At 43.2% G+C, this 12544-nt stretch overlaps 1 protein-coding gene across 2 annotated transcripts; it reads right to left on the bottom strand.

Moving 5' to 3' along the window:
* Nucleotides 1–1366: 1366 nt before the first annotated feature.
* LOC136519269 (sulfite exporter TauE/SafE family protein 4-like) lies at nt 1367–7946 on the bottom strand. Of its 2 annotated transcripts, XM_066512792.1 has the most exons (12): nt 7675–7945; nt 7395–7554; nt 7103–7303; nt 6903–6964; nt 6756–6810; nt 6549–6616; nt 6185–6271; nt 5868–5918; nt 5315–5554; nt 3560–3653; nt 3335–3475; nt 1367–3054 (listed from the first exon to the last, which is right to left on the bottom strand). In XM_066512792.1, the coding sequence occupies exons 1-12, from the start codon at nt 7882–7884 to the stop codon at nt 2978–2980; spliced, it is 1446 nt and encodes a 481-aa protein (XP_066368889.1). In that variant the 5' UTR covers nt 7885–7945; the 3' UTR covers nt 1367–2977. The 2 variants fall into 2 exon arrangements, with proteins under 2 accessions (XP_066368889.1, XP_066368891.1); XM_066512794.1 differs by lacking the exon at nt 6185–6271 and having other exon boundaries at nt 7675–7946.
* Nucleotides 7947–12544: the final 4598 nt, after the last annotated feature.

Below are 12544 nucleotides of genomic sequence, written 5' to 3'. Positions count from 1 at the left end.
AAGAGCCAAGGATTAAAACGCCCATAATGACATGTTTATTCATTTTTGGTTTATTTGTTATGAAAAAACCAAAAACTATCTGAGTGGATAAACATGCACACACGGCCAGGAAAAAATGAAACACACATACCATTTTCTCGTCATTGTTTCCTATAAATATTCGATAGATTTTTTTCTCACGTTGCAGCGCACGGGCTGAACGGATCGGACTTGTTTTGACCGGAGCATGTCCACGCTCGCCGGCCTTCGGCGGCGAGGGCGAGGGTCGTCCCACCTGAAAGTGGGTTTGGGCTGTTCCGAAGCCAGGCTTCTTTGTCAATGGGCTCATTGGGCTATGTAGCTTAGGTTAACATTTTAATTATTTTACTATTATATGGTGAAAGCTTCAAACAAAAAAAAACTAAACACGTGAATAAAATGTTTGCACTGCACGAAATAAATAAAAATAATATAACCCGTAAACTAGGCTCTTAATAAACGATCTGTTTTGATCAAATTACTGCAAACATGACACAAAAAGGGGAAAGCAAAGCATGAAATACGAAAGGCGCGCTGCCAGTGACCACAAGTGTCTTAGGGCACACGCGACAAATAATGTATTACAAAAAAGGTGAAAAACAAAAAGATAAACATGTTTGTAAGAAATGATGAAAAAAACATGTACTTTATCCTGAACTTTATGTGGACAAAAAGGAAAAATAAATAAAGTTACGTTGTTTACGGGGCCAAAAAGAAAAAAAACATAAAGTTATGTTTAGATGGACCTACTAAATAAATTAATACTACATTATTTAAGTCATAATTCTTTTGCATCTAAAGATGCTTGTTTATTTATATCACATTAATTTATATCGTTCATTTAGGCACAATCTTATTACATCATTAATAAAGTCATAGGCCCTGTTCGTTTCTCTTATAATCCGTACTTTTTAGCTTAGTTTTTTCAGCCGGAACAGTGTTTTTCTCTCACAATAAATTTGCCGGAACAGTGTTTCGGCTTATTTTTTCAGCGAAGTGAACGGGGTCATAATCCCTCACATTGATTGTACATGTCTACAGTAAACATTGGGTAGCCAGGTACGAAAAGGATAACGGTTGAAAATATAAGTAGTCAAGATGAGTGCTTTCTTCTCCAACCTCCCTAGATCCTCCGGTAGCACAATTGAGACTACGATGGGTTCTCCAACCATACAAGGATGGGATCTCCATCCATACGAGGATGGATCGACAGAAATATGGAAATAGGGTAAGATAGGGATAACACGAGCTATTTCAAAATGTGTCTAAGTCAAAGTGCATCGATATATACAGCTAAGGCATCCTAACGAACAAACGATTTAAACCTGTTCTACACGACCCAATCAAATCAATCAAGCACTTGCCATCTACCTTTATTGTACATCGACAATTCAATTAACATTTACATTGCATTTGAAATAGTTCTTAGAAACACGTGCTGTGTCCCACGTGCATATTTGCTAGTTAATTCAAACCTGACTGTGGCCACAATTGTAACGGACTGACATATATAAGTCCCTATAAGTACGGCATATACTGTTAAGGAAGTTTGGCACGCTCTACAATTGTAACGTGAACAAAATATATGCTTGAAAAATTGTGGCACACTAGCACATCTAATTTCTGGCGTGACAAGGTGTGGACACTACGAAGTAGGAACTGCTTGGTTTCTGGCGTAGTGTCGCTCGCCTGACCTTGCCGCCGGATCGAAGCGCCCAAACAAGAGATCCAAACAGACATTCAAATTGCGACGGAGGCAGCGGTGGGGCTCTAGCACCACCCCCAACCCCCACCGATCCTGGGCACGTGAGCCCCTCTAAGCCTTCTCTTAAAATTTTATACATATATGTATTAAGTAGTGGGGCTAAAGTTAAAAGAAAATAAAAAAACTTATTCTTTTGTTTAGCCTCTTCTAAATTTTTTTTTTTTTGGCTTCGTCTCTGCATTCAAGAGAGGCGTAACAGTCGTCAGCCTCATTCAAGCAGTCCGTAACTAAACAGTGGTTCCCGAGACACCACCCCCACATCGGCTCTTCGTGTTCCAGGTTCGCCATTTCCGGGCTCCCACCACTTTGTCGACGTCTGCGTTTTGGTTGCTGAGAGCTCGGCCGCCTTCCCCGGAACCTCATCGTCCTCTTAGTCTTCTGTTCTGGCGTTTCGATCTCAAAACATCAGTCTTCCCTGAAAATGCTACTCCACGAAGGAGACAGAAGCCCACCCTGACACCTCTGGGCCTCAAAGCGAAGCCACTCCGGCCCGGCGTCTCACGGCCTCTACGAAGGATGGAGCGTCACCCATGCTACTCCTCACCTCCGCCATCGTCAATCTTTAGGACTGTTCATAATTAACTCTTTTCCAAGGGTTTGTAACGCAGTGGTCTACACACTACATATGTCATAGTTTCGATCCATCACATTTAGGTCCAAAATGGCAACTTCTCTCAAACACTGCAGAGCTACAGACGATTCAAATTCTACGTGCAGATATCACGGATCGACACGGCTTGAAACGCACTCGGCTCTGCACAAACAGAATGGAAATTGACTGATATTTACAATGTTCCATGCAACAAATACTCACTTTTGCAGGCTAGCCTGGAGCCAGCGCAAGAATGAACGACAAATACTTGCTGGTCAGCCAGGAGCTGACGCAGACGTGACAAAAACCTGCACCAACACACACATTTGCAGGTTGCCCAGGAGCTAACACATGCATGACACGGCGAAATCTCGCCCACTTCCACAAATCCAAAGCCATATGATCTGCCGGTTAGCGAGGAGCTAACACGAGCTGAATTCACTAAAGCGACTCTGTCGGGCAAGATGCGCGCGGGTTAGCGAGGAGCTAACCTGTGCACACACTTGGCGACTTTATTGTTCTAGATTTTGAGGGAGATAAGGTCAATTAGGCATTGGCCTGGATTCTCCCGGACGGATCGACAGTCTGATGGTGTGACTGGGTTACTCGCAGAAGTCGAGGAACCCCATGTATTCGTGGTTGTTAATCATTGAAATGCTCTTCTGGGTTCCAACGACACCTGAAATCCACCAAAACAACAGGTCTTAGAAAAGAAGTTAAAAATCAAACCAGCTTAGTTTAGACGAAACAAGTAAAAGAAATAGTATAAGATCCTTGAAGCTTATTTTTCCCCAAGGATGCATGTTATAATTGCAAAAGGAATTTAAGTAACACTAATACTTTTTTTGGAACAATAACGCTAATACTTTCAGTCGAATTCAACTTGGCCAGGTATGAGGTTAGCAATTCGTCAAGTTAAAGCAAAGTTGCAAGTCAATGAGTTGTCAATAGATCCATACCCATCGTAAGAGCACTGGCGAAGATAACAGAGGAGAGGATGAAGACAATAACTGATGCTCTCTTGAGCACATGCACGATCTTCCTAACCAAACACTGGCCCCAGAATCCAGCCAATATGGAAATGAAAATGAGGTAGCCAGCTGCAGATAGAGAAACAGTGTGTGTCATTACTATACAACAATCATATTTTTGAATCTATTTAGAGATTTCTAACATGGATTTACCAAAAGGGAGGGGGAATCTGTGCAGGAAGTAAAACTCCACCACAGAGAGGGAGGAGGAGAACATCATCACGAATGTTGCTGTTGCACTTGCGACCTGCCAGACAATTCAACGTGTTCTTAGCATTATTTGCCAATGAAAGAAGTGTATGGACGCAAAGATAACATAGAGTTGTGACATCACGGTTCTTATAAAATTACATATTACAGAGCCATAACGTGTGAATAGGACACTTCGATGTATTACCACTGACAAATCAACTGGGCTTTTATCAGACTGAGCAAACTCTCACACAGTAAATGCACGGTTTGCTCAAGTTACACGATGCAAGAAAGGTATTCGTTCCAAAATCTTGGATTGCCCAATGGAAAAGAAAATACTAATTGGCCCATTAAGCATTTGAAAATTGTAGAGATAACTATACTGCTACTCTATATTGGGCATTCACTGTCCAGGTTCTGACCATTGTACATTGCATTCAACATCCAAACACTACTATATGAATGAGAATTTGGATGCAGCTGTGTTAGAAAAAAAAAGATAGCACCAGAAATAACCGATTCAGTCATTCACACCATTCTTCCGTAAAGGCGTAACATGTAGCCACCAAGCCATGTAGGCCAGCAAACTATAAAAGATCACATGGGGTTTAATACCAAGTCCTAGCTAGCTGACCCCAGGAAGAATAGCAGATGCTACCTGCTCCCTTTCTTTTCTGATGATCTATTGAATCAGGCAAATTATAGGGGGTGCGTTGTAGGCCATGCCAGAGAGTTGGGCAAATTTATCATTATACCAAAGGGCATTTTGCATTCCAACGACAACAACAGCCAACAGGAGAGCTTCCTGGATTATATTCAAGATGATATGGGGACAGAACCAGATGGGTTTTCATAAAAAAAATAAAATTATCAAGGGCTACAATAACATTGAAAGAGGCTATACTTGATGGCCTGATTGTAACACTCACAGAACAAACCTAGGCATAGATCCAAGAATCCAAATTATAGTCCAATCTGTTATGTCAGTACGGTGCACCTAATGCGTGTCTTAGATCAGCATCTTACACTTGAAAACAATATTTACTACTGTGTAATCCAATTGATGAGTCAACAATCCTGTGACTAGGTAACCAATAATTTATGACAGACAGTTTGTTCGGCTGGACTAAAAAAAAAGCACTGTAGTGGCTGGTTTGCACTGTTCATGCTGGTTTTTTGTGAGAGAAAAACACTGCTCCGGCTGGAAAAAAAAGGCATCCAGCCAGCCGGCTTTTTGTGAGAGAAAAACACTGTAGTTATGATGGCAGGATGCTTCTTAGAATAAAAGGTTACAATTGTGGTAAAAAAAAATCAGCAAAAACTTAACATTTTAGACACTACTGCATGAAAGTGGCAGCCACAGCAGGAAAAGGTTAAAATCCCTAAAATCCCGATGAAATATCAGAAGTAATCTATTTAGCCAAACAAAAAAGGGATTTACTGTAAATGCTACAATTATTTTTGTTGATTCTAAGCTTATACCACATTTACCAAATTAACAGATTAGAATATGCTCAAGATTGGCTATTCAATTTAAATATTGCAAATATGTTTTTGCTCATGTCCCAAGTGGAGAAAGCGCTTAAGTAGCAAAGCTGTATCTGGATTGATCTTTTAAGTACAGTTGCTTTCATACCTACCAAAACATACAGTTATGCTTGATAGCATTTGAAAATGAACTGCAAAAATAGCATGGAATCAAGGCAACTTAAATACCTGTGGTATGCACCCAAGCTCAAGAAGAAGTGGGCCGAGGATGAACCCACCACCAGATCCAAGAAGGCCACCAACAGTCCCACCGAGAAGGCCACAAAAGGCACAGAAGATCAGTTGTGCTGGTGACCACTCAATAGAGGCCTCACACACACATTCCAGGTTCCCATTCATACGCCGTGCACGACTCTCCCTACATAGCTGCACGGCCTCCCACAAGAATACACTCAACGCAACTGGAACCTAAAATAATTTAGCAGAATGTTAAAAAGTATCAATGATAAGGATTTCATGTCTGATTAATGTGATGTATAACAGAATCAACACCCAGCTTTCAGTTTGCAACAAATTAAAGTCTAATGCTCAATGGAGAGTTGAGATATGCTCATAAGGTGGCTGATGGATATGCCAAAACTCTAGGCCTAACGTGGCTTATGTTTTAAAAAGATGATTGCCCAAACGCAACAGAACAAATTGCAACTGGAAAGACAGCCTGGCAGGCTGACATAATGTCAGTTTAAACAAAATAGAAGCACAAAGCTGAGCTAATCATTACCTGTAGAACGTTGAACACCCAGTAGAAAGTGCTGCATGATTTCGCATTATTCTGCAAGTATTCGAAAACTTACGGCAGTTAATAACAATTTCCATCTAAAGGAGACAAAGGAGAAGAAAGACCACTGAAAGTTCTTCTATGCACGTGTGCTAGAATAACTTAGGTTTGGACAGTCAACATAGGTAACTGATCCCAAAGTGATTGTACTTGTATGGGGAAAATGAGGTCATTATCCTTCAGAGGCATCAATCATTGCTATGAAGATGGACTGTATTTAAATAGGAATTATAAAAAATAGTTCAACGTAGAAGGGAGACCTTGAGAACTTGAAGCACCAAGAAGGATGACCAGACAGACATTAAAACAAGGATATTCTTCCACCTCAAATTGAACAGGAAAGTCTCCTGAAATAAAAAAGGGGGGCAAAATCCAGTGATTAGATGACATGTGACACTGTCTTTTGTTTCTTCTTGCTTTCTTGCATGTTCAGAGCATTTATTAGTGTCACCCTAGGCCCCAACTATGTTAATATATACACGAAGAATCACTGAATAGATATGAATAATATCTGTCAACCAATCATGGCAAAGTTGCAAAGGTGGATATGATTACGTTAAGAACCACAATTGCTTAGGAAGCCACGAATGTCAATGATAGGTATTTGTAGTGGCTGTAGCTTACCAATGCAGACTTCTTCTTGGGCTGAGGCTGAGTCAGGAGGGGCTCCTCATAACTCGGATCAATTACCACTGCAACAAGTTCATATTTGACCACAACATGTTACTCCATAATAAGAATATCAGCTCAAAGTACAGCCGTACAAGTAACTGATGCCAATCGCTATCAACAAAGATGCCAAAGTATCATGCAATGATGTATAGTTCTCACCATCACCTGCAGCGCAGGTAGACTTGGATTGCACTTCTCGCTCGCGTGTCTCCATCTGCAATCATTCAACATAGAGGGTAAACAAAAGGAGATGTCAGTATACACAGTAATTTAACAGCAGACATCTGAAATGTGACAGGAACCAACCAGAATTCTGGTCTCCTCCCTCCACATCAGAATTCCCTTGTAGAACGATCTCGACGAAGTGCCTGCAATGAATCGGTCACACGAGCACAGGCTTCCATCTCAGCGACTACACAGTACACAGGACAGATAAAAGTAGAAGGGCCGCACATAACAGTAGCCTACAGGCTTACAGCGGCAAGCTAAAGGCAAGCGATGATTACCTACGAAGAGGATTATGATGAGGACAGTGATTAGCCAGTACGGGAAGATGACGCTGAGCTCTACGCCGATGGTTATGCCGAGCATAAGCATGGGCTGGAAGAGCAGCGCGAGCTTGTAGTCGATGACGGGCGCCTCCTTGGTCGGGTGTGACACCTGGAGGTTGTACCAAACCGACGACGCCGAGGCCCCCATGATCATGCCTGCTCCCAAACCGAACCAGGCGAGCACGCACGCGTGTCAGGGAGTAAATCGGCAGATGCATGCATCGGCAAAAGGCCATTACTAGCTTACATTTGGAGAGCGCGGCGGCGGATTTGGTGTCGAAACCGACGACGAGGTTGAGCATGGGCACGAAGATCCCGCCTCCGCCGACACCGCCGACGGTGCCGAACGCGGAACCGAGGAACCCGACAACGGTGGCGACCACTACCCGCCAGTTGAACGCGAGGTCCTGCGAGGGAGAAAAGAAAAAAAACACCATCCCGATCCGCGACGTGAGCACAGCGTCAGGTACGCAGAGAGAGCACACGAACCGCGAGCAGGAGAGGAGGCAAAAGAGCGAACAGCTTACGGGCCAGACGCGCGGCGAGCGCGAGGACAGGCGGAGGCGCGCGCCATCGTTGCGCGCCGCAGATGCCGGCGGCGGGTCCGCGGCGGAGAGGACGAAGCAGGCGAGGACGGCCGCGCAGGCGACCCCGGCGGCGACGTAGGCGAGGAACCCCCGCGTGCTGCTCCTGTTGAGGCGGCCGTAGAGTGAGCCCGTGCGCCTCTCCATCACCATGCAGGCAGCAGCAGAATGCTAGTTACGCCGCCACAAGTGGACGAAATGCGGGGTTGGAGACGACCAAGGAAGGAGGTCTCTTTTATAGGCGGCGGCCCGGCCAGGAGGAGGGTAGCCAGACAGGCGGGCGAGAATACGAGCGAGATCGATCGCGGTCCGTGGTGGTGGTGAGAGGGCGAACGAGCCAGACGGGGAAGCGGAGGCGTGTTTCGATTTTGGCATCGCCCCGCAACCGCAGCGTCGTGCGAAGCGAGTCATGTGATGTGGGACCGAACGGGGTTTTTTCTATATGGAATGATGGGAAGAGGGTTGGCAACCGGCCCCGGCGCAGTAATGGCCCTGCTCGCCCGCTTGTCTGGCAGCAGCCAATCAACCAACCGGTCAGTAGATAGTCGCATGTGGGTCTGTAAAAAATCACAGCACGGTGATTTCGCACGTGTAATTGCCATTATCCTTTCCGGCACGTGTAATTCGCAGCCGCATGTCTCGTTATCGCTTTGTGTCGTTCGTTGTGGAAACGGTAACATGTCGAGTGCCAGATCCAGATGACATGCGCATCCCTGAGCCCTGCCCCATGTTCCGCCGCGCTCGGGCGAAACCTACGATTCGGTTTGATTTCTTCCTTTTTTTTATTCATCAAGTTTGATTTCTTTCTACAATTGTGCTAAGTCAATAGGCAAGCGACGTCAAGATCAGATTGCTAGGATCCCGATAGTCTGAAAGAAATATCAGGCATTGATGATTAACGGACAACCACAAAACAAACAATACAATCACATTCTCGCCCCAACTAAAATAAAAGTCCTCGTGTTCGTCGCTTATGTAAACTAGTGCACTTTTTAATTATGAGTCAAAGTATGTATAAATATATTTTATCGGATCTAATATTTCTTTAGTATGATAAACATCAATATATTTTTATATCAATTTAATCAAAGTTCGAATCATTTATTCTAATACTCGTGATCCAAAAAAAAAATACATTTGTCAGAGGTTATGCAGGAAGAAATCACGCGATCCAAAAAAAAAGAATTATCGTCATAGGTGACGTCGATCCGATCCGTCCCTCCAAACATTTGTTTGCCACACGAAGAATAGGGTGTGGCCAATGTGTCGCATAGTTAATTGGAAGCTCGTCGGTAAATGACTGTAGGCGAGCGACAGGGATTGAATGAATATAGGTCGCGTGTTATTATTGTCATGTTAACGTCGTACGCCTCCCACGCTGAAGCTCCACGAGCAAATAAATAAATGATGATTGGCCTGGCTAAAATTTACCCTATATAACGTTCTGTCACGAATCATGCTGTAAGCTGAAGTACTCGTAGGGCCTGCTAGGCCCCGTGTAGATCCAAAATTTGTTTGGATTTTGACTACTGTAACACTTTCATTTGTATTCAGCAATTAGTATCTAATTATGAATTAATTAGGTTCAAAAGTTTCGTCTTGTGATTTCTTACCTAACTGTGTAATTAGTTTTTTTCATCTACATTTAATACTCTATGCATATACCGCAAGATTCGATGTGACGAATACTACGCAAAATTTTTCGCAGGCCATAAGTTTCTTCCCTGAGGACTGTGACGTCTTATCGAGCGAGGACAGCAAGCGATAGTGTCTATTTAGTTCTTTGAATTTGGCACTTCGGTGACTACACGAGCAGGATTTTAGCTTGGAGCCAGTTTAGTTCCCTTTATTTTGCTAATTTTTTTAAAATTTTTCGTCACATCGAATCTTTAGACGCATGCATGAAGCATTAAATATAAATAAAAAATAAAACTAATTACACAGTTTAGATGAAATCCACGAGACGAATCTTTTAAGCCTAATTGAACTATGATTGGATACTAATTACCAAATAACAACGAAAATACTACAATAGCATTTCGCCAAAAAATTTGTCAACCAAACAGGCCCTTACTCCCATGAAAGAACAAAATTGGCTCAGCTGCCTGGCCGAGCGCCTGATTGCTCACGCCGACGCAGCAAGGCCCACACACTCTCTTGCTACCTCTATCCTCACAAAAAAATGCAATTCTCGGATTTCCAAAAGCCAAATAATTTAAAATTTGACTAAATTTATATAAAAAGTTTAAACATTCATGATATAAAATAAGTACCATTAGATTGTTTATTGTCGACACAAAATTTTTGTCTCTGTGTCGAGGACAAACGCAACAAGCAGGAAGGGTCCGCTCGATGGAGCAGATCCGTCTAGCTTCAGCGCAAGGGTAGTCGATCCTGCGCAATCACCCCGAGACGTGCCAATCAATTTGACCCTGCAATTGACAAGGAGAGAAAGTTCATCAGTAATTAAGGGCAGAACGTGCCGGTTTTACCAGACAGTCCCGAATGTGCGGCTCTGAGAGCCGTTATGAGAGGAGATCGACTAAATAGTCGATGCCAGCATATTTGCAAGAATGAATCGGTTAAAGCTCATGGAGTTGTATAAGAATCGGTTGTCATTCAGGATAATGTTATTTAAGCAAATATTAATCAATAGCAATAAGATATCAACAATGATCGGTTTGTACTGAACCAATGATTATTAGTAACCGAACTCATCTTTGTATAAAGAAACAATTCAACATCACTTAACCATTTAATAAAGATAAATCTAATGAACATGTTAGATCTCGTCTATCGCCATGACCAGTGGGGCATGAGGCAGAATTATGTAGGTCGTAGAAACAACAATAGACTCGATGACCCTAACTCATTACTAATATCAGTGGGGCATGAGGCAGAATTATGCAGGCCGTAATACAATAACAAGATCATGGGGCTAACATATCTTTTAACTTATCTCTACTTCAATGATCTCGTAATGTGAACAGTTCATGAAAGTATTCGATATCGGCTAAACAACCGATTCAGGCATAGCGCACAGTTAAGGTCATGCTTCCTCAGGAACGGGTCTACCAACCAACGATCCCCACTCCACGGTGCCAACCGTGGGGTGAGAGGCAGAATCCCACAGGCCGTGATGACGGGCCATGGAATGGTTTTCATTAACTAATAGATCTACTCAGGATCGAACATGCCTTAACCGCACGCTATGCACGATTAAGATTGACACAAAACCGCCGATAAAAACATAACTCATCGTTTAAGATATACATTAGATTAGTTTTAGATTAGCAAACGATGAGTTAAACAAGATATAAGGCCGATCCAGATCAATCTCGATCGGGTAGAGTGATATTGCTGTAATTAGATAAACAATGAAAGCAATAAGCAATATTAGTAACTTAATGAATCTACCAAAGACTGCCATACTAAGGTAGAGCCGATAACTTGACCTTGATCTAATTCAAGCGGTGGGGTGTGAGGTAGAATCACACAGGCCATACTTGAATTAGACAAGAGTCGATAACTAGCCTATACCAGAGTCGCAGTGGGGGTCGATCGGATCGATGCAGCCATACGAATAGAGGTATAAACTATGACTGTACTTACAGAAAAGTAGTGGAGGTCGACCGGATCAATGCAGCCGTACTTGCTGAAGAACTCGTTGAGATCTACTCTAGTCCTACTCCTAAGGGGTGGCCGGAGCCAAAAAAAAAATAATTGACTTGTATTTGATTGGTTGATGTCCTTTACAATAGCCGAGGTTTGGTATTTATACCCGGAGTCTAAAAATGAACCCTACTCGAGTACGACTCAATACAATCTTTGGCATAATAAAAACATTCCTAATTTAAGATAATTTGGACTCTAATCTTTTCCTTTTTATAGAGTCCAGCATGTCTCATCTCAGCGCCGATCATAGCCTCTGTCGTTATCTGCTGGCGCTATCTGAAGAAAGCCGATTCTGGCGTTGCATCCGAATCAGCTGGTTTCGATCTACACGCAAGTGATCCCCTGCTGTCATGATCTTGGGAGCTCCCAAGCTTCTGAGATCCTTCTTCCAAATTCCGGTGTAAACACATGCCCCCCAATTTTGGAATAAAAGCAATTTTATTCCAAAATTATCCTGTCCGCATCCCTGATTGGTCCATAGTCACGGGTAGAGAACCTTGATCTGGGGTCCACCGTTTGTCACCGCTTGCGTCCATTCACGAGTCTGTGCCTCAAAACCTTTTCAAGAGTACCACTGTTTCATAGGCATTTGGATTTATCTTTCCGGGCCGGCTATAAAATGCTTACCCGCCCCTAGCGAGAGCAATTCACCGTTTCAGTCAACTTTCTCTTCCATCCATTTTTCCAAGTGCTCCCAACTCCGCTGGACCCTCCATGGCCTATCTCTTTGCGATAAAGATCTTGAGTGGTTAGAAGAATTCTTATGTGTAGGGTGATTGTGTCGCTCATTCTAGCACCTTGTCGAGCAAGAGAATCAGCTGCTACGGCTAGAAGAAGTCTTGTGATGTCGCCTGCGTCTTCTCACTCGGCTCGTAGAGCTGTTCTAGTGTTTGCAAGGGCTAGAATGTGTGGACACTTTTCCCTTGTTTGTTCCATCAAATGCTTATCGGGAAAAACACAAGCTTCTTTCTAGCGGTTTCCTAGAGAAATCAGCTGGATATCTGCTAGTCAGGCGACTTTTCCTTTTCTTTGGCATAATCTTACTAATGGGCTGATGTAACTTGGCTTATGATGATCCTCGGCCTTGTGGGGACCCAGACTCCCTTCAATCCAAAAGAAGCCTTGGTGGGGGTTGATT

This window comes from Miscanthus floridulus, chromosome 2, assembly GCF_019320115.1.
Source record: "Miscanthus floridulus cultivar M001 chromosome 2, ASM1932011v1, whole genome shotgun sequence".
NCBI lineage: Eukaryota > Viridiplantae > Streptophyta > Magnoliopsida > Poales > Poaceae > Miscanthus > Miscanthus floridulus.
Note: the sequence above shows the minus strand (reverse complement) of the source record. Positions and strands in the feature narration are given on the sequence as shown.

Excerpts from the sequence above, each read along its gene's own strand:
- LOC136519269 (XM_066512792.1), bottom strand. The coding sequence starts at position 7,884 with ATGGTGATGGAGAGGCGCACGGGCTCACTCTACGGCCGCCTCAACAGG. Across the intron at positions 7,555-7,674 it reads GCTCGCCGCGCGTCTGGCCC|GACCTCGCGTTCAACTGGCG; the intron begins GTAAGCTGTTCG and ends TCTCCCTCGCAG. Across the intron at positions 6,811-6,902 it reads GGGAGGAGACCAGAATTCTG|ATGGAGACACGCGAGCGAGA; the intron begins GTTGGTTCCTGT and ends GAATGATTGCAG.